The sequence below is a fragment of the Hyperolius riggenbachi genome, chromosome 9, assembly GCF_040937935.1.
Source record: "Hyperolius riggenbachi isolate aHypRig1 chromosome 9, aHypRig1.pri, whole genome shotgun sequence".
NCBI classification, from domain to species: Eukaryota; Metazoa; Chordata; class Amphibia; order Anura; family Hyperoliidae; genus Hyperolius; species Hyperolius riggenbachi.
In genome coordinates, this window is record NC_090654.1 from 273,623,274 (window position 1) to 273,645,086 (window position 21,813).

At 48.3% G+C, this 21,813-nt stretch overlaps 1 protein-coding gene across 3 annotated transcripts in view; it reads right to left on the reverse strand.

Annotated features, from left to right (window-relative positions):
- The window catches only part of TRIP11 (thyroid hormone receptor interactor 11), a 113,369-nt gene that overhangs the window by 39,547 nt on the left and 52,009 nt on the right, over positions 1–21,813 (reverse strand). For all 3 annotated transcript variants that reach the window (XM_068254585.1, XM_068254584.1, XM_068254586.1), the window contains exon 15: positions 20,408–20,507. In XM_068254585.1, the coding sequence (XP_068110686.1) occupies positions 20,408–20,507 (100 nt within the window). The remainder of the gene's footprint in view (positions 1–20,407; positions 20,508–21,813) is intronic.

Here is a 21,813-nt window from a genome sequence, read left to right on the forward strand (position 1 = left end):
AGGTGCTGGGTATACAGGTTGCCCCGGATCCCTGGTCGGCCCTCTTCCATAAACCTCTCCTCCAATTATCTAAACAGCAAAACAAGTTCCTGTGTCAGATATGTAATGCCTCTAATGCTGGGCATAAACGGGTCGATCCGGCGGCTATTGACTCCCGCCGCGTACCAGCTCGTCCGCCTGGATCGATTCCCGCTTCTTATCTTCCGTTCGATCGCCGCTATTGTCCGCCCCTGGGTATCGAGCGTGGAATCGATCCCCGTGGTGATCGGACACGTCGGATATTATCAATCAAGCCATCAGCGGCTCGATTGATAAGCCTGCGTCATGCCGTGTATGCCCAGCATAATGCTGGGCATACACGGATCGACCCGGCGGCCGATTAGCTGCCAGATCAACTCCCGCCGCGTCCTCGCTCATCTGCCCGGATCGATTCCCGCTCGTCCCCGCCGACGCTTATCTTCCGCTCGATTCGCCGCTATTGTCCGCCCGCGAGTATCGAGCGCGGAATCGATCCCCGCGTTGATCGGACACGTCAAATTATCAATCGAGCCATCAGCGGCTCGATTGATAAGCCTGCGTCGAGCCGTGTATGCCCAGCATAAGGCGCTTTTGCCCAAAATGTGGAAAAATCTTCCCCCTTCGAGATCTGAACTGATTAACCGGGTCCAGTTCACTTATACTCTAGAAAAGAAAACCTGTCATCAGAGAGACTACACCTTCATTCGATACGGTTCGGGACTCATGGTCTCAATGGGCAGCTACGCACTTACATACTACGATAGTAGGATACCTCTTCTGCTTCCTAAAGTAGTACGATTGCTCATGTACGGTTTCTTTTCCTTATGTATGGGCTTTGTACTTCATCTAAAATCTATGTCTTTATATTGTCACTTAAAGAGACACTGAAGCGGAAAAAAAAAAAATGATATAATGAATTGGTTGTGTACTATGAATAATTACTAGAAGATTAGCAGCAAAGAAAATATTCTCATACTTTTATTTTCAGGTATATAGTGTTTTTCTAACATTGCATCATTCTATAATATGTGCAGATTACACAACACTCAGCATTTAAAATGAGTCTTTCAGAGCAGTCTGTGAAGTAATGACCTCTCCTCTGGCAGAGGAAAAGTAAACAGTTCAATTACAGTTGAGATAATAAAAGTCAGATAACAGCCCTCTCCACAACTAAGACTTAAGGCTAGTACACACTAGCAATTTTGGTTGACCAATGATTGCTCAATTTTACCACCTCCATGTAGTATGACCATTTACCTATATAATCTGCATAGAATTGAAAATCTGTTTGGCCCTCATACTACATGGAGGTGGTAAAATTGAGCAATCATTGGTCAATCAAAATTGCTAGTGTGTACTAGCCTTTAGTCGGAGAGCTTAATGGCTTGTTTGCATAGAGATAACAACTACAGTTTCTCAACTCTTCTTGTACTGGAAACAATTACACTGATGTATCTGATCTTAATGTTTTATTTTTTAGCTGTGCTACACATACAAATAATATCATTTTTTTTTCGCTTCAGTGTCTCTTTAATATTGTGACCAGTTAATCCGTTATCTTGTTTATTTTTGTATCTGACACGTTTAAATAAAATAAAAAGAAAATTGAAAAAGAAATGCGGTAAGTGTGAAAGTAGCCTCTAAATCATACATGTCAAACCCGCGGGCCAAATCTGGCCCTCAGAGTCATTAAATGTGGCCCTCAAGTGGTTTCCCCACTTTGCATTATGTTTGGCCCACTCTAGACCACCAAGGAAGCTATATTGGAGGTGAAGCCCTAGAACACCAGGGAAGCCATATTGGGGGGGGGGGGGGGGGGGGGGGAGGGAGGCGGAAAGCACTAAACAGCAGGGAACTGTATACGGGAAGGAGGACCACTAGACATCAGGGAACTGTATAGGGGAAGGAGGACCACTAGACATCAGGGAAAGGTATAGGGGTTGAAAGGGGGGCAATTCGAAACCTGAGAACTTTATAAGGGAGGAAGGTGGCCACTAGACATTGAGGTTGGCCCAAGACTTGGTCCCAGTGTACAATTACGGCCCACTTTGTATTTGAGTTTGACACCCCTGCTCTAAATGAAGAATGAAAAATTACCCAGATATCTGGCCATAAAGAAAATGGTCCTAAAGTGGTAAGGAAGGAAGCAAAGAACAAAGCTGCACAAGCATGAAAACGATACAACGGCAAAGAACGCAGCGTAAGTACTAATCAGATTTACAGGAACGAGAATAATAAATAAAAGGAACAAAACTTCCCCCCACCCTGCGGCGGTAATAACTGCGGGGCTGTGAACAGATTAGTGCGGTCGGGATCAATTTGTTAACCATTTATGGCAATCTGTGAACGCGTGGCTGGCACGGCGGCTCTTTCTATGAATTTAGCGCCGGCTGCCAACACGTCCATAAAGAGACGGCTCTGGAGATCTGGCCGCTGCGTCTGAGAATTTATTCCAGACTGTTTTCAATACCTTTTTTTTCCCCGAGAGTCTAGCAGGAAGTAACCCTTTCAATGCCTGGACCTCGCATAGACCACGGTGCGGTATAGAAAACCGAGGCCACAGGGGGCAGAGAGATGAGCGTCCGCTCTCCTAGCTAATCCACACGGGCAGCTTAGCTGCGGCTACAGCAGACCTGTTACTTACTATAGAAGGTAAACTTCAAGTGTAGTGAAAAAGTGTCCCTGGGGGTACTTCCCTAAGGAGGGGGAAGCCTATGTACCCTAAAGAGGCTTCCCTCGTCCTTATTAGCCCTGTTCCAGTGCTGGCACCCCCGAAAAAGAGCTTATCGTCAGCCTGAACAGTCACACTAGCACATACACCTCAAACTCCGGCCCGCGGGCCAAATCTCGCCCTCAGAGCCATTACATTTGGCCCTCAAGTGGTTTACCCACTTTGCATTATGTTAGACCAACAGGGAAGCTGTAATTGAGGCGAAGAGCTAGAACACGAGAAAAGCCATATGGGAGAGGTAGGCGGAAAAGCACTGAACGCTAGGGAATTGTATCAGGGAGGGTGGGGGCCACTAGACACCAGGGAACAGTATAGGGGTTGTAAGGAGACCATTAGACACCAGGGAACTTTATAAGGGAGGAAGGTAACCAGTAGACATTGACTTTGGCCCGCCACTTGGTCCCAGTGTTACATTTCGGCCCACTTTGTATTTAAGTTTGACACCCCTGCACTTGCACCTTCCCACTCAGCTTTCTTTGGAAAAATCAGAGCCAGATCGGATCCACACTGGTGTGCAGGTGCAAGCAGTCAGAGCCTGTGCAATAGTACGAGCTCGGCTATTTCCGCCACAGCCTGAGCAGGACGGTGCTTGTGCGCAGGAATGCCAGCCTTCGGGTGTCCCAGTGCTGGAACTGGCTGACGTACGTGGGATGGGGGAGCCTCTTTACGATCCGGAGCTTTCCCTCTCCCGAGGTAAGTATCCAACTTCTTCATTTAAATGAGTCAAAAGGTTTACTTTAAAAGAGGAACTTTAGTAGTAAGGTAAAATAAATAAATAAATATATGAACACAGGACACTTATGAAGTTTTTGGCAGAAGATGCGTTAAAGTGACTCTATAGCAGACGCGCACCCAATGGCCTCCAGCTCATTTACCTCCATGACAGAAGCATCCAGCACGCTCCCCGCACCAGACGGCCTCCAGCTCAGACTCCATGACAGAAGCATCCAGCACGCTCCCCGCACCAGACGGCCTCCAGCTCAGACTCCATGACAGAAGCAGCCAGCACGCTCCCCGCACCAGACGGCCTCCAGCTCAGACTCCATGACAGAAGCATCCAGCACGCTCCCCGCACCAGACGGCCTCCAGCTCAGACTCCATGACAGAAGCAGCCAGCACGCTCCCCGCACCAGACGGCCTCCAGCTCAGACTCCATGACAGAAGCAGCCAGCGCGCTCCCCGCACCAGACGGCCTCCAGCTCAGACTCCATGACAGAAGCATCCAGCACGCTCCCCGCACCAGACGGCCTCCAGCTCAGACTCCATGACAGAAGAAGCCAGCGCGCTCCCCGCACCAGACGGCCTCCAGCTCAGACTCCATGACAGAAGCAGCCAGCGCGCTCCCCGCACCAGACGGCCTCCAGCTCAGACTCCATGACAGAAGCAGCCAGCGTGCTCCCCGCACCAGACGGCCTCCAGCTCAGACTCCATGACAGAAGCAGCCAGCGCGCTCCCCGCACCAGACGGCCTCCAGCTCAGACTCCATGACAGAAGCAGCCAGCATGAACCCCGAACCAGACGGCCTCCAGCTCAGACTCCATGACAGAAGCAGCCAGCATGAACCCCGAACCAGACGGCCTCCAGCTCAGACTCCATGACAGAAGCAGCCAGCGCGCTCCCCGCACCAGACGGCCTCCAGCTCAGACTCCATGACAGAAGCAGCCAGCACGCTCCCCGCACCAGACAGCCTCCAGCTCAGACTCCATGACAGAAGCAGCCAGCACGCTCCCCGCACCAGACGGCCTCCAGCTCAGACTCCATGACAGAAACAGCCAGCAAGCTCCCGGCACCAGGCGGCCTCCAGCTCAGACTCCATGACAGAAGCAGCCAGCGCGCTCCCCGCACCAGACAGCCTCCAGCTCAGACTCCATGACAGAAGCAGCCAGCACGCTCCCCGCACCAGACGGCCTCCAGCTCAGACTCCATGACAGAAGCAGCCAGCGCGCTCCCCGCACCAGACGGCCTCCAGCTCAGACTCCATGACAGAAGCAGCCAGCGCGCTCCCCGCACCAGACGGCCTACAGCTCAGACTCCATGACAGAAGCAGCCAGCACGCTCCCGGCACCAGACGGCCTCCAGCTCAGACTCCATGACAGAAGCATCCAGCACGCTCCCCGCACCAGACGGCCTCCAGCTCAGACTCCATGACAGAAGCAGCCAGCGCGCTCCCCGCACCAGACAGCCTCCAGCTCAGACTCCATGACAGAAGCAGCCAGCGCGCTCCCCGCACCAGACGGCCTCCAGCTCAGACTCCATGACAGAAGCAGCCAGCGCGCTCCCCGCACCAGACGGCCTCCAGCTCAGACTCCATGACAGAAGCAGCCAGCGCGCTCCCCGCACCAGACGGCCTCCAGCTCAGACTCCATGACAGAAGCAGCCAGCACGCTCCCCGCACCAGACAGCCTCCAGCTCAGACTCCATGACAGAAGCAGCCAGCGCGCTCCCCGCACCAGACGGCCTCCAGCTCAGACTCCATGACAGAAGCAGCCAGCACGCTCCCCGCACCAGACAGCCTCCAGCTCAGACTCCATGACAGAAGCAGCCAGCACGCTCCCCGCACCAGACGGCCTCCAGCTCAGACTCCATGACAGAAGCAGCCAGCACGCTCCCGGCACCAGACGGCCTCCAGCTCAGACTCCATGACAGAAGCAGCCAGCATGAACCCCGAACCAGACGGCCTCCAGCTCAGACTCCATGACAGAAGCAGCCAGCGCGCTCCCCGCACCAGACAGCCTCCAGCTCAGACTCCATGACAGAAGCAGCCAGCGTGCTCCCCGCACCAGACGGCCTCCAGCTCAGACTCCATGACAGAAGCAGCCAGCACGCTCCCCGCACCAGACGGCCTCCAGCTCAGACTCCATGACAGAAGCAGCAAGCACGCACCTCCCGCCTGACGGCCTCCAGCTCAACGGACTCCCATGACAGAAGCAGCCAGCATGAACTCCCGCTCGACGGCCTCCAGCCCATTTGTCTCCATGACAGAAGCGGCAAGTACCAGGCACCCGCCCACCAACCAACTCGACGGCCTCCAGCTAATTTGCCTCCATGACAGAAGCGGCCAGCACCTGTCACCCCCCTCCCCTCCCCTGACGGCCTACAGCTCATTTGACTACATGACAGAAGTGGCCAGCATGTGCGCCCCCAACCCCCGCCGGCCTCCAGCTCATGTAACTTTATGACAGAAGCTATGGCATGCCCCCCCCCCCCCCAACCTCCAGCTCATTTGCCTTCATGACAGAAGCGGCCAGCACCAGTCACCCCCACCTTGTGCCTGATGGCCTCCAGCTCATTTGACTCTATTGCAGAAGCAGCAAGCACCAGCAAAACACCCCCTCCCCCGCCTGATGGCCTCCAGTTCATCTGGCTCCATGACAGAAGTGGCCAGCACCAGCAAAACACCCCCCTCCCCCACCTGATGGCCTCCAGTTCATCTGGCTCCATGACAGAAGTGGCCAGCACCAGCCACAACCCCCCACCCCTCAGCTCATTTCAGTCACAGTAATTTTGCATCTTGAAAAGAGATTTGTGGCGGGAGACGACTCTAGTGGGGAAAGCAGACTCTCAGCAGAAGATTATTACATAAAAACAGGTCGCCTTTCACACTCATTTCATTACCCGACTCAGTGAAAGGACGTCAGACTTCACCCCTCCGCAAGTGGAGACAAGTGCGGATCCATTTACTGAGCGAGCCATGGCCATGCGCTTAATAAGAATACAAAAAGTATGTTATTTCAGTCAGCCTGACAACTTCTGCAGCTGGTGAAGAAAGCGCCAAACTGAGGCACAAGCAGGCGGCCATATTAACCTGGGCATTCTGGGAAGTCACTTTAACCCCAGGAAACCCCATTATGAACGTTATGATTGGCTGATACACATCTTAAACCAAACCTGAGCTATGTTGGGCCTCTGCATGCAATATTATTATTTAAAAGGAACCTGAAGCGAGAGGTATACAGTTGTGTTCAAAATAATTCAACCCCCAATGCTGTAAAGCAGGGGTCTCAAACTCGCGGCCTGTGGGCCATTTGCGGCCCTCGATACAATATTTTGTGGCCCTCGCCGGCAAAAGCTTCCTTATAGTTCGCTTCAGTGCTCCCAAGTAATCCGTCGCATCCCCGCCGCTAAACGAGGGCTGCAGAGCCCCCAAATCGCCCGGGGGGCAATCCGCCGGCAGTTCCTGGAAGGGGCAGAGCTTTCAGCTTCAGCTCTGCCCCTCCTGACGTCAATCGCGGCGCATCGCCGCCTCTGCCCGCCCCTTTCTGTGAAGGAAGAGTGAGAGAGGCGGGCAGAGGAGGCGATGCCGCTCAATCAGTACGGGAGCTGCTGATTGATTGATTCCCTTATGCGGCCCAGCCTCATCCTGACTTTGCCTCCTGCGGCCCCCAGGTAAATTGAGTTTGAGATCCCTGCTGTAAAGGGTTTTAGGGAATTTAGTGTACATTTGTAATTGTGCTCAGAATGAAATCTTACAAGGAATTTTTAAAGAATCAAATGCAACTAAAATGACATCAATTAGTTTTGTAATACAGTATAAAATGCTTTTTTGTGATTTCTTAATTGATTAAACCGCGCATGCGCAGTACTGTCACGCCGGCCGCCGTAATGACACGAGGCGGCCAGCGTGATGACAACAGCCGTGACGTTTAAGGAAGAGGAGCCTGACACTCGGGCCCAGTGTCGCCGGGAGCCGCCGGGCAGCCATTTCTGGACAGGGAGAAGAGCCAGATGGACATCGAGGGACCTCCCAACCTATGGTGGACTGCAGAAAGCCCCAGGTGAGTACCAATTTTGTTTTTATTCAGAGCTCTGACTCGGAGTCCCTTTAGGCGGCGTCTACCGCCAAGCGTTCGGGACCCATCGGCTAAACGCTCCCATTCAAGTGAATGGGAGCGTTTAGCATTGCGCGGTTACCGTCGATTACCGTCGATAGCATAAGCGCGGCGTTCCAATCCCGATTTAACGCGTCGTTTCGGCCGTCCCTAGAAGCCGCATGCAACGTCCAGGGACGGCTAGCCGGCGCGGCTTCATGTCCCCCTGCGGGGACGAGAAACGCCGATCGCGACGATCTCTGTACCGCCGCCACCGAACGGGACGTCACAGGACGACGCGACTTCCTGGCCGCCTCAACGCCGCCTGCCGTCCGTGTGAACCGGCCCTTAAGAACAGAGGTTCATTCAAGTGTTTTCGATCAGGTATTGAAAACACCTGTGGATGTTAACGAGTAGCAATCAAGCATAATAAGCACCAATTAGGCCAGCTCCTTCTAGACATTTACTGGTGAAGTCAAGAGAATGGTCCAGGAAGACAAGAGGAGAGGTGATTTCTCTTCACAGGAAGGGCAATGGCTATAAGAAGATTGCAAAGATGTTAAACATACCAAGAGACACCATAGGAAGCATCGTTCGCAAATTCAAGGCAAAGGGCACTGTTGAAACGCTACCTGGTCGTGGTAGAAAGAAGATGCGGACTTAAGGTGCGTACACACGTCAGATAAAAATGAAAGATCACAGACCAATTTTACCCCCTTTCATGTAGTATGAGAGCCATACTCTACACAGTCTATTCTATGGAGCTGAACTCCCCATCAGATAGAAATCTTTTCAAGATGCTGCACACAAAGATGCTGTACACATGCAACAGATCAGTATCTGCAAAAGATCAGTTCCTGAAAAGATCCATTCCTGCAAAATGCATTCATAGTCTATGACATCTGCAGATCTCATACACACCTTGTTTAATGGACATTCATCTGCAGATCAGACAATTATCTGCCGATCTGAAGATCCAACCTGGTGGATCTGATTTACAGATAATTGTCCATTAAACAAGGTGTGTACGAGATCTGCAGATCTCATAGACTATGAATGCGTTTTGCAGGAACGGATCTTTTGCAGGAACAGATCTTTTGCAGATACTGATCTGTTGCATGTGTACAGCGGTCTTTGTGTGCAGCATCTTGCAAAGATTTCTATCTGATGGGGAGTTCAGCTCCATAGAATAGACTGTGTAGAGTATGGATCTCATACTACATGAAAGGGGGTAAAATTGGTCTGTGATCTTTCATTTTTATCTGACGTGTGTACGCACCTTTAGACTGCTGTGCGCTACCTGAAGCGCAAAGTAGAGAAAAGTCCCCGTGTGTCTGCTGAGGAACTGAAAAAAGATTTGTCAGATGCAGGTACTGAAGTTTCAGCTCAGACAATAAGGCGCACACTCCGTAATGAAGGCCTCCATGCCAGAATTCCCAGGCGCACCCCCTTGCTGTCTCAAAAGAATAAGAAGAGTCGACTGCATTATGGCAAAAGTCATGTGGACAAACCACAAAAGTTTTGGGATAGTGCTCTGTGGACTGATGAAACAAAATTAGAACGATTTGGGCCCATGGATGAACGCTATGTTTGGAGGAGGAAGAACAAGGCCTATGAAGAAAAGAACACCTTGCCTACTGTGAAGCATGGCGGGGGGTCAATCCTGCTTTGGGGCTGTTTTGATTGTGCAGGTACAGGGAAGCTTCAACGTGTGCAAGGTACCATGAATTCTCTTCAGTACCAGGTGATATTGGAAGAAAATGTGATGCAGTCCGTCACAAACCTGAGGCTTGGGAGACGTTGGACCTTTCAACAGGACAATGATCCCAACCATACCTCCAAGTCCACTAGAGCATGGTTGCAGATTTAGGCTGGAACATTTTGGAGTGGCCATCGCAGTCACTAGACTTGGATCCGATTGAGAAGCTCTGGTGGGACTTAAAGGGAAGGTTCAGGGAGTGGGTAAAAAAAATAAAAATCCATATCCACTTACCTGGGGCTTCCTCCAGCCCGTGGCAGGCAGGAGGTGCCTTCGCTGCCGCTCCGGAGGCTCCTGGTCGTTTCCGGTGGCTGACCTGACCTGGCCAGGCCTGGTTGCCAGGTCGGGCTCTTCTGCGCTCCAATCTGCGCCTCACGGGGGCGTGCTGACGTCAACGGTCGTCCTACGGGCTGTACTGCGCATGCGCAGTAGTTCTGTGCCTGCGCAGTACAGCCCGGATGTCCGATGATGTCAGCGCGCCCGCATGGAACGCAGAAGAGCCCGTCGTTGGAGCGCAGAAGAGCCCGACCTGACAGCCAGCCTGGCCAGGTCGGCCCGGCTACTGGGAGCCTGTGGAGCGGCGGCGAGGGCACCTCCTGCCTGCCACGGGCTGGAGGAAGCCCCAGGTAAGTGGATATGGATTTTTATTTTTTTTACCCACTCCCTGAACCTTCCCTTTAAAGAAAGCAGTTGCAGCGCACAAGCCTAAGAATGTGACTGAACTGGAGGGTTTTGCCCATGAAGAATAAGATACCCGTAGATCGCTGCAAGACACTTGTGTCAAGCTATGCTTCATGTTTAAAAGCTGTTACCGTCTTTCCCCTAAAGTAAGACCTACCCCGAAAGTAAGGCCTCCCTTATATTTCAAGCATGCTTGAAATATAAGGCCTACCCCGAAAATAAGGCCTAGCTGGGGGCGGGGCGCTGTGTGTATGGGGAGGTGCATGGTCTCTTACCGCACCTCCCTTGTGGCTGCGTCCCCCTCCGTTCCTGGTAATTCCTCCGGTGGCGGCGGCATAGTAATCCATCTGTGAGGGCGCCCTGTGACCCACACGCAGTACTCTAGGCCGGCTCTGCACTGGCGCCCTCTTCCTGTCATCATGTGCGCCCGGCAGATGCGTCCCAGGCGCACATTGATTAATCAGTGTGCGCCTGGGACGCATCTGCCGGGCGCACATGATGACAGGAAGAGAGCGCCAGCGCAGAGCCGGCCTAGCGTACTGCGTGAGGGTCACAGGGCGCCCTCACAGATGGATTACTATGCCGCCGCCACCGGAGGAATTACCAGGAACGGAGGGGGACGCAGCCACAAGGGAGGTGCGGTAAGAGACCACGCACCTGCCCATACACACAGCGTCTAGCCCCTCCCACCCCCGAAAATAAGCCCTAGCAGACATTTCCTCCCCAAAAAGAATATAAGACAGTGTCTTATATTCGGGGAAAGACGGTATAAATGGAAAAGGATGTTTTACTAAGAATGAATGTCACTTGGGGGTTGAATAAAACTGATAATGATGTGAGCACAGAAAAGACATTTGTGGTTATTTCATTATAAATGTTATGTTATATTTGTCTGACTTACAAGTGCCTCTTTGATTTAATTTTAAACAAGATGACCGAAATGATCAAAATCAATGTCAAACTGGCCAAAACACTCCATTTCAGTGGAGGTTGTATCATTTTGAACATAACTGTATGTTGGCTAGATCCCACAAGCCCTATGCAGGTGCCCTGTGGCATACCACACAACTTTCTGAGGCAAGAAAGAGGGACATGTTTAAAAGACAACTGAAGTGAGAGGGATATGGAGGCTGCCATATTTATTTCCTATTAAACAATAGCAGTTACCAGGCACACACCTGAAACAGGCATGCAGCAAGTCCAGTCAGACTTCAGTCTGAGCACCTGAACTGCTGCATGCTTGTTCAGGGGCGACGGGTGAAAAAGTATTAGAGGCAGAGGATCAGCAGAGCAGCCAGGCATTGTGCATTGTTTGAAAGTAAATGAGGCAGCCTCCATATCTCGGAAATGGGGGTAGGAGGCGGCCCTGGAGGGAACTCAAAGAAGAATTTGTATACCAGTAGGAAAGAGGATTGTATTAACAACCAGTACATCATGTGTATGTATACACATCAAATCACATAAGGCAGTAGACAATATATCATAAAAAGGTAAGGAATGCTCCTACCTTAAATGAGTAATCACTCACGAGATCGTAAAACAGATACTTTAACCACTTTACCCCCGCGCGTACGTATTTCTCCGCCCCTTTTTCCATCCTTTAAAAACCAGGGACGGAGAAACACGTACTTTCCGCGTTCCCGACGCTGCCCGCGCTCCCGCTCGTAAACACGCCGCCCGCCGCTAGTAAACACGCCGCCGCCCGCTCGCCCAGAGATCAATGAACGGGAAAATCCATTCCCGTTCGTTGATCTAAGCCCCGCAATGATCAGCTGCTCTCCTATGGGCAGCGCGATCATTGTGAGAAAAAACTCACGTGTCCAGCCTCCTTATTCTTCCTCCAAGCTTCCGGAAGGAAGCTTGGAGGTCGCATTAAAACAAAAAGTTACTGTGGCCATCTTGTGGCCAAATAGTAAACTACACCCTACACATTTTTCACATACAAATAAATGACTTTTACACATAAAATTAACTCATTACCTCCCACACTCCCCATTTTTTTTTTTTTGTAATTAAAAAAAAATTAAAAAATGTACAATTAAAAAAAAATACATAAATAGTTACCTTAGGGACTGAACTTTTTAAATATTTATGTCAAGAGGGTATAACACTGTTACTTTATAAACTATGGGCTTGTAATTAGGGATGGACGCAAAACTGAAAAAAATGCACCTTTATTTCCAAATAAAATATTGGCGCCAAACATTGTGATAGGGACATAATTTAAATGGTTTTATAACCGGGACAAAAGGGCAAATACGTTTCATGGGTTTTAATTACAGTAGCATGCATTATTTAAAAACTATAATGGCCGAAAACTGAAAAATAATTATTTTTTTCCCCACATTTTTCCTATTTTCCCATTAAAACACATTTAGAAAAAAATAATTCTTGGCATAAATGTCCCACCTAAAGAAAGCCTAATTGGTGGCGAAAAAAACAAGATATAGTTCATTTCATTGCGATAAGTAATAATAAAGTTATAGACAAATGAATGGAAGGAGCGCTGAAAGGTGAAAATTACTCTGGTGCTCAGGGGGTAAAACCCCTCAGTGGTGAAGTGGTTAATGTGGCACTTAAAATGACAACGCGTTTCGCTGTGTAAACCGCTTCATCAGGTCGAATATTGGTGCCTAGATCAGAGAGTCCCCAAGCTCGGGCGCCCGAGCTTGGGGACTCCCTGATCTAGGCACAATATTCGTTTTACGATCTCTCCTTTTTATGATATATTGTCTACTGCCTTTTGTGATTTGATGTGTATACATACACATGATGTACTGGTTGTTAATACAATCATCTTTCCTACTGGTATACAAATTATTCTTTGATTACCCTCCAGGGCACCTCCTACCCCCATTTCAGTGTTGTCTTCCCCTGGGACCAGGGGTTACCACCTTGGCAGGTGGCATTTTTCCAAGGAGCTGCGACCACCGAAGCGACGCCCCAAGGCCGAGTGGGGACGGTACTTCCCCACATGCAACATAGCGTGAGTATATTTCATTTTTCTTAACTTCTATTTGCTACAGGTGAGGTAATACACCAGATCGGCTCCCGGTGTCTTCCCATTCCCTTTCTATATCCTCCCAGTATACGTTCAGCCTCCATATCTCACTTCAGATGTGCTTACACCCTTTCCATTGGTATACAAGAGTAAAGCAGGAGCTGATATGGCATCTACCATACTTACATTACCCAGATGTCTGCAGCGTTCTCAGGCAGGCAAAGTGCTTTGTTTAAAAGGAAATAAATATAGCAGCCTCCATATCCCTCTCACAAGTGTCCTTTAACTACATTGGTGCTGACCACATGATGGATAGTTTGAAGATTATTTAAGACGTTGCCCTTTTTAGCAGGCAAGACTTGCTTTCTTATCACTTTTCCCGAAGGGCTAAGACTGGCAGCTATATTAGCAGGGTTATGTTGCCCGAATTTAGGGCTAGACATTACTATACACATAGCTTACAGGCAACAATGCTCAATAAGATGCTATTAGGTCTTGCATGCTAAGTGTATGTAAATTACAGAAAAGTGGTCTTGCGTTTTGAAGAGAGATTTTCAATGCATTTTTTTTCAATAGCGAGTGTTTTATGACAGACAGGAAAACTCACAAAGCCTTCTGGGACCGTGAGTCCCAAACACACGCAAAATCAAATCTCATAGGCCTCCGAAGACGCAAGGCTCACCCCACTGCGAAACGGTCGTAAGGCCGTGCACCCACTGGCGCCCACAGACGTCTCCCTCACCCCAGCACGATAAGTACATGCACACATATGTGTATCAATTATTTTGTTACACCACCGCAATTGTTATTGTACACCTGCTGATTTTTATTAACGCTACAGTGCCAGACTAGCTTTCTCTCTTTTTGATGTATATCTATGACACTGATCTACAACGGTTTTGAGCACGTAGCACCTGCTGAGGGGAACATCACAACCGTTAATGCATGTGTCAGCACCCACGGGTTCTTACTGAGTGCCTGCCTACCCATCCTTACTTTTGTATACAAAATCACATTGCAATGTTATTTTTAAACGCACTCATTGACTTCTGTTACAACTTACTGCTGAGAGCGACGTAAAGAAATGCATGCAACACTTTGTTACTAAATCGCATACTACCGCAAGCCACAAATGTGAACGAGGTACATTAGAAAAAAATGACTACTAGTTTCCTTGCAGGTCGCAGACCAAACGTGCTGCTGAAAAGCGGACTGCAGCGTGTCTAGGGCCAAATCCAAATCCATGACTTTTTTTCTTAAAGGAACGTCATCGATTAACATGTTTTTGTCAATTGAGATAGAAATTGTTTGGGAAGTGCTGCTAAGTACAGGCGTATACATTTTGCGGGCAATACTTTCACACTTTACTGACCCCAAAACTGAGGGCCACACTGTCTGTGTGGTGTGGTGTCTGCGTGGCAGGAAGTGTTTGTAATCACGTGACCGCCGCTTGGAGTGACAGAGGCGCTATACCCAGCTCTTGACCAGACAGTGTACCCTCCAAAAATCGTTTGCCTGAAGAAGCGGGAATGTTACCCATGAAATGCGTTGCACTTTTGGAGTTATTATTAAATGTTACTTTAAACTGCAAGTAACTTGCCCGTTGTCCGGCCATTTCTTCCAGAAGGGAGGAGAGTCCACCAACTTCCCCCTTTTTAATGATTTTAATTTTACTCTACCTGGCGCCTCTGTTATCCTGCCACAAAATCGTTGTTCAATGATCCAACATGACACTTTCAATCGCTGCACGTCGATAACCATAATTTATTGTTATTCATACTCCTCATTCATTATTATTATTTATAAAGCGCCAACATATTCCATTCTATTTAACAAATTTTCATTAAACAATTTTATACAATAACACAAAAGGTGATAGTTTGTCACAAATAAAGTTGCCCGTTATGAAAAAGTCAGGTGAATAATCGAGTCCTGGCTGTGTTGCCTTTAGCTGTAACCACTGTGGCCATTGTGGAGTTAATCAGTGCGTAAGGCATCCGTACAGTTCTCTGTGTGCTGAGAGCTGTGGAGTGGAGCTACATTAACAGGCATTTATTCATTAATCTGCCTGCAGAATAAACATTTAGCTTATGGAATTTCCTGTCTAGCCAACCTAATGTGTTTGGAGCTCTTGAACACTTTGTTAGAACATCAACACCAGACCGGCCCAATCTAGCATGAAAAACAATTAACACATTATTAATCTACAGAACTCCATCTAATCTTATCTGTACAGTTTGCAAAAATGGCAGGAAGAGGTCCGCCGGGGAAGGGGGGGTATGAAATGTAATATTAGGTGGAACGCAGCCAGAGCTGGAGCTGGCACAATGAGCTGGAGGAACACCCAAACAATGGGTGGGGGAGCGTGCCAGCGCTGTCTGAATGTAGCTGGCTCAGAGGTTGAACCTCTTATTATTCTGGGGGAAGCAATAGGTTTGCCATATGGATGTTAAATTCGCAATTCCATCTGTGATCCAGCCAAAAGCGCTGCAATGCCTGGGATTCTCACATCAGTAGAATGAGTTAGAAACAGAACCGCAAATGTACAAGTGCAGTTATGATTTAACAAACAATAGCGAGGGGGTTGCTCAAGACAACTTATTATTCCATTTAGGGAAACGTGTTTTTGCCAGCAGCAACTCAAAATGGAAATCTAGCCAAAATGTTTTTTGTTTTTATAAAGTAGGACTAAAAAGTTTCAAAACTAGGTTACAATAAAACACACACAGCACGCAATTCAATAGGATTTTAAGAGCGCGTGAGATTTACCAATTGCAAATGTGCAGAGGGCAAACTAAAGGAAAAATCGCAGCGAAAATTTTTCAATAATGCGATTTCATTTTCTCCCTAATGCAGCGGCAGTGTCTGTTGCATTGTTGTGTCATTAAATCTGGGTTTAATTTCACACCGTGAACGTTACATAACGCACACCTTATAACGAGTGTGAACTGCAATAGAGACCGGACGTAGACTTTAATACAAAGCCTGCATGCAGCGAGCTAGAATAACGTGATCAGTTACAGAGCAGACATGAGAACAGGACTGCATGGGCAGCAAGTTGGCATGCAATATTATTCTGCAATGCAACGGACATAGTGCGAAAAGGGTCCTTAGGCCTTGTACACATTACAAATCGCAAGCGCTGGTGATTTGGTGAGCACTTTTCTAAGCTCTTTTGCTCAGTGATTAACCATTTCGGGACCGGCCGCCTAAACCCCCTTAAGGACCAGGCATTTTGCAGCGGGAGGGGGTGCGCGTTTGGGGGGGGGGGGGATCAGGCGGCCGGATCCCCTCTATGGCTGGCTGGGCGGTGTCCCCCCCTTTCGCCAGCAGCAATCACTCACCTTCCAGGCTCCAGCGATGAGCCGCAGCAGTCCCCTCTTCTCCGGCGGGCATCTCTGCTCCTAATGCCGCTCAGTTTCGGGTCGCGGCTTGATGACGTCATCAAGCCGGTACCCAGAACTGAGCGGCATTAGGAGCAGAGATGCCGGTCAGAGCAGAGGGGGGCGCCGATCGTCGCTGGAACGGCAGGGTGGTGAGTGGATCCTCTTCTTTCCCCCTTACCACCGCAGCTGTCAAAGTGATCACTACGATCCGCCGGCGTTCGTAGTGATCAGCAGCCATACACAATGGCTGCTGATCAATGAGGGGAGATGTCAGCTGTCATACGACAGCTTAATCTCCCCTCTCCGGTGCACACGATCGCGTCGGGACGGTTCGTTAGCGCGGACGTTGAATCAACGTCCAGTCAGGGAGGCAGCACCACATGCTGGACGTAGATTCAACCTACGTCTGTCCGCAAAAAGTTAATTTTTTCACTACCCGATATCAGTCAAGAAGTGAACTCTTTGACCCGGAAATGAATAAATACAATGTATTTATTCATTAAAGCGCTTGTAAAATCACAATTCAAAGTGCTTATTCAAGTACTTTGCGCTTTCCCTATACTTTCTATTGAGCACAAACGCTCAGAAATGGTCCAAGAGTCGCGTTTGTGATTCAATAGAAAGCAGATCGCTTATGTGAGAACACTCACATAAACAACCATTGCACTAGTGCTTTTAAGGCGATTTTTAAAGTCCCCACTGCTTAAAAAAAAAAAAAAAAAAGAGTGAAATAGTTTTGTGAACTAGCCCTATGACAACAGGAGCGTGCACACAAAAAATTCACAAGCAGTGCTTCAGTTTCGGTTTTTTTTTCAGGCACATGAATTTAGAAGCAGCCTATTGATTTCAATAGGCTGTGATTCCAGTTACGCGTGTGTGAAATTGCACAGAATCACCCCTAATGGAAAGGAGCCCTAAAAGCCGGCATCAGCAGGAGAAATGAATGACAGTAAGATGCAAATTTCCGTAGACCTAGGAAAGGCATTAAAAAGCAGCCAAGTTAACCAACAAAAAAATTAGTAGGAGACACAAAGCTAAAACGGTTTAAAAGATGGTGAAGTGTTGGACTTCCCTCCGGGAGACAGTGCAATATAAAGGTCAAGTAGTTTTGTGACCTCTCGACCACATGTTTCGTGGGTAACTACTGACTTCCTCAGATCAGTCTAGAGCCTAGGTTCTCAAGGTGTGGTACGCGTACCCCAGGGGGTACTTCTGTTGGTTCCAGGGGGTACTCTGGCGTGAATAACTTAACCAAGAATAACAAATTTAGAGTTTTAGAACATGATAAATTTTACTCAACCTCCCTAGCGTTCAATTTCCCCAGGATTTCTGTGCAAAAACTGATCAAATTTATTTTTTTAAAAAAACAAAAAACTTTTTTTTCCCTGTAACTTGCCAAAATGTGTCAAGCAAGGGTCTACTATACAGTGCAGGAGAGTATTGATGTGTATGCAGGTTTATACTGTTCACAGCATGTTTTTATGGACGGATATATCTGCCAATACCGCTGGGAGGGTTAAACAATACCATATTGGTATTTTAGTTAATTAAAAGCAATAGTAAATGCTTGGAAATTGTTTAGAGCCAATTATCATCTACTACGATTAGATATATATTTGTCAAGGGGTACTTGTGATAGTGTTTACTATACTAGGGGGTACTTGAGTACAAGGTTTTAAATGGGGTCCATACCAATAAAATGTTCAGAAACACTGGTCTAGAGCAGGGCTTTTCAACCTGTGGTACGCGACAGGTTTGCCTGCCACTTGTTCTGGTCCTGTCTCCCCAAAGTTCGCTCCCCTTCACTTGCTCCTTACTGTGCTGCCCTGAATACTTCAGACCTCAGATCAGCCAGATGAACGGTGCACATCGATGGCACATATACTTCAAATACAGGAAGTGACATCACTGCTCACTTGCATTTGAAGTATACGCGCAGTCACTGTGCACAGTCCCCCTGGCTGTCTCTTCACTGCTGCCAGGTTACCGCTGATCTGAGTGTACCTCAGATCAGTGGTAACCGGGCAGTTGTACCTGTAAGCAGGCTTGCTCAAATCCATATTCGGGAGATACCTGGATAGTTCTATCCAGATATCTGCCAGTACACCTGTGTGGGGGGGCGGGGTGGGAGGAGGAAGTGTTTGGAGTCACGTGACCGCCGCGTGGACCGCATCGTGGGAGGCGCTGAGGGATGGAGCAAGAAAACATCAGACAGGTAAGATTGACCCCCCCGCCCCGGTGTACTGGGAGATATCCGGATAGAACTATCCGAGTATCTCCCGAATACGGATTTCAGAAAGCCTGCTTGTAAGAAAAGCTGTAAGTGTACCTGTGAGAAAAAAAAACAAACAAAAATAAACACTAGTGCCCCTAGGGGTTATTTAGCTCTGGAGGGGAAAGCCTCTGGATCCTAAAGAGGCTTCCACTGTCCTCCTCAGTAGAGGGAATCCAGTGCTAGGATCCCCCAAAGACCTCCTTGTCAGGGCTTGTAGGCAATCGCGCATGCACAGTAACAGCTCTCTGCTCGGGCTCCGGCAGATGCAACCGAGCCAGATCGGGTCCGCTCGACTGCGCAGGCACACTGGTGGTACTTGAAAATTTTCAGGGGAAAGAAGTGATACAATTAGTGAAAAGGTTGAAAAGCCCTGGTCTAGAGTATAAAATATACCTCTGCCCTTTCTAGTTAATTGCCAGCTAAATAAATGGCAGCAGTTCACTTCAATTGAGCTAATGTTTATTTCTTTCTGTAACAGAAGAAAATGAAGTCTCGCTCCACCCACCAAAGCTATGGTAACTCCTGTAGGTGGTGCAGCAATTCAGGAAGGAGTGTAGTTAATGCAGACGTACCTAATAAAAAAAAAAGAGACCTGCGCCCATGTTCTGTGTCATCAGGTGGCGAGTGCACAGGTGCGTAGCAGCAGCCGTTGCTATGCATGCGGGCGTGGATGGTGGCGGGCAAGGTCGCACCCACAGTGGTCGCTGCTTATGGCACCCGTTTGAGAAACAGGCCTAATTGCCTAGTTTTGAAATGATCCTTTAGGGCTGGGACACACAGGAGCTGTTTCAGCCATGCTTCCGAATCACCGGCAATACCAAGAGCACCAGGATCATAAAATAAATGGAGGTGATCTTACAGAGATGGTGACTTCCCATTATTGCAATCGTGGGCATGTTTTAAGTGATTGTGCCTCTATGCAAAGTATAGAATAGCTGCAAAATCGCTTTTTTAAATCACTCATTAAAAGCCATTTTGCAGCGATTTTACTACTGAGAAAAATTAGGAAAGGAAATCACAATCTGTACAAAATAGCTTGTATTAAATTAAAGTGTAACTGTCGGGTATAAAATCAAAAATCTATTCTTTCTTTTTATCTGGTAAACAAGTAATAAGGATGATAACCAGGCAATGTAAAAGTTAAAATCACTATTACTTTTCTTCTCCATAAAACATTCTCCAGTTTCTTGGCTCGAATTTGGTACATCTGCCACACAAAGGAAGTTGCAGGGCATGCTGGGTTTTTATTTTTTCTTCTATACTTTCCCCCCAGACTTAACTAATGCAGCCTGATTGGCTGAAGCCTCTTTCCCTCCTGTTTTACCCTGCCACACCTCTGTTCCTCTCCAATTGGCCAATTATCTCAATGCACTTTCTACTGCAGAGATGGGTGGGAGTGTCTGAAGACTGGGAGGGGGGCAGGCAAAGATACACAGACAGAGTAAGGGAGGAAATGATGTCAGGATTGGCATCAAGATAGGATTTTCCATTTTGTCTGTGTCCAAGGATTGTCGGATGTACTTTAAAAAAAATGTTTGGTTCTTTATCACTCCCTAGTGGGTTAGTGGAGAATTGCATGTTGGGAGAGTTTTTGCACTAATCAGCATAATTCAGCCAATACCCAAATTGCCCAGCATCCAAGAAGAAGAATGTTACATCCTGATAGATTCTCCCCCACAGACATCACATATTCTGGATGCATGGCGATTACTCACAGATTCTGCAGCAATAGAACACAACACACCCACCTTGTTTAACCAGCTCCTCTATCTGCTCCTCCTTCAGGTCCAGCTGCTCCGTCAGCCGTGAAGCTGCTTCTAATGCAGAGTTTGCCTCATCCAGCCTTTCCTGGAAAACAGAGTGTAAAGAACTTATAGCCATTAAAGGACACCCGAAGTGAAAATAAACAATTGTATCTATCCTCCTCCTCCTAAAAATGTTTTTTTTTTTAAATATTACAGTTTTATTTTATGTTTAAATCTACTTTTTAAGTTTTTACTGGTTTATTGTTTTTGCTCAATGACACATTCATTGAAGTATGCCAGAACTAAAATCTATGAACTATTGACCCTTTTTATCTCTCTTCTGCTCTCAGAAGCCATCTTCTGCTAGGAAAGTGTTTTATAGTTGTAATATCTTATCAGCGAGGGCCACAATGTAGTCTGACCCAGCCCTGACTCAGACAGGAACTGCCACTTACATACCTGATGTTTAACTCTTTCAGGCAGAGAAAGAAAGAAAAAAACAGCATAGTTATTTGTGTGCTAGGCACTGTACACACACACGTCTATCACATCATGTCACCTCGGGTAACCTTTCAGGCCTCTTTCACGCCAAGACGTTGCGTTTTAGGGGACGTTAAGATTGCATAACGTGTCCCTAACGCAACGCATGGTGGTGTTGAAGTTGGACGTCAGATTGAGCCGCGTTATGTGCTCTTGGTGCGCTGTTTTCGTTCTATCTATACTGATAGAACAGCCGCTCCAGGATAGTGATGGGAAGTCTGGATCTTTTCAAGGATTCGGATGATTCAAATCGGATCATTGAAAAGATCCGGCTCTTTGAACCGAATCATTTGAATCATTTTACTAGGGAAGCAGACTGGGGGTTAAATGACTAGCAGGACAGGACTTTCCCTGCACTGTACATTCTGTATGTTCCTGTTTCTTCCAGACAGACATCCACTATGAACCGAATCGTTCATTGTGATGATCCGGATGATTCGACTCACAAAAAAAGATCCGGATCAAATGAATTAAATCATGATTCGGACAACACTACGAGTCCAGGTTAAAGGGAACCAATGGGCCCAGAAAAAAGTTTCTATACATACCTGGGGCTTTCTCCAGCCCCATATGCACGGATCGCTCCCACGCCGCCGTCCACCGCTTCCTGTATCCGGCGGTACCAGGTCCCGTAGTTTCGGCCAGTCGGCAGCAGCACACGGACAATTGTCCGCATCACAGGGGCTCCCGGCATACCCGTACGCGTGCAGCTGCATACTGCACAGCCGCACGCGTAAGGGTATGGAGGGGGCCCCTGCTCATGCGGACAATTGGCCGCGTCCGCCGGAAGTGAAGCGGCCCGGTACCGGCGGAGCGATCCGTGCGTATGGGGCTGGAGGAAGCCCCAGGTACGTATAGAATCTTTTTTC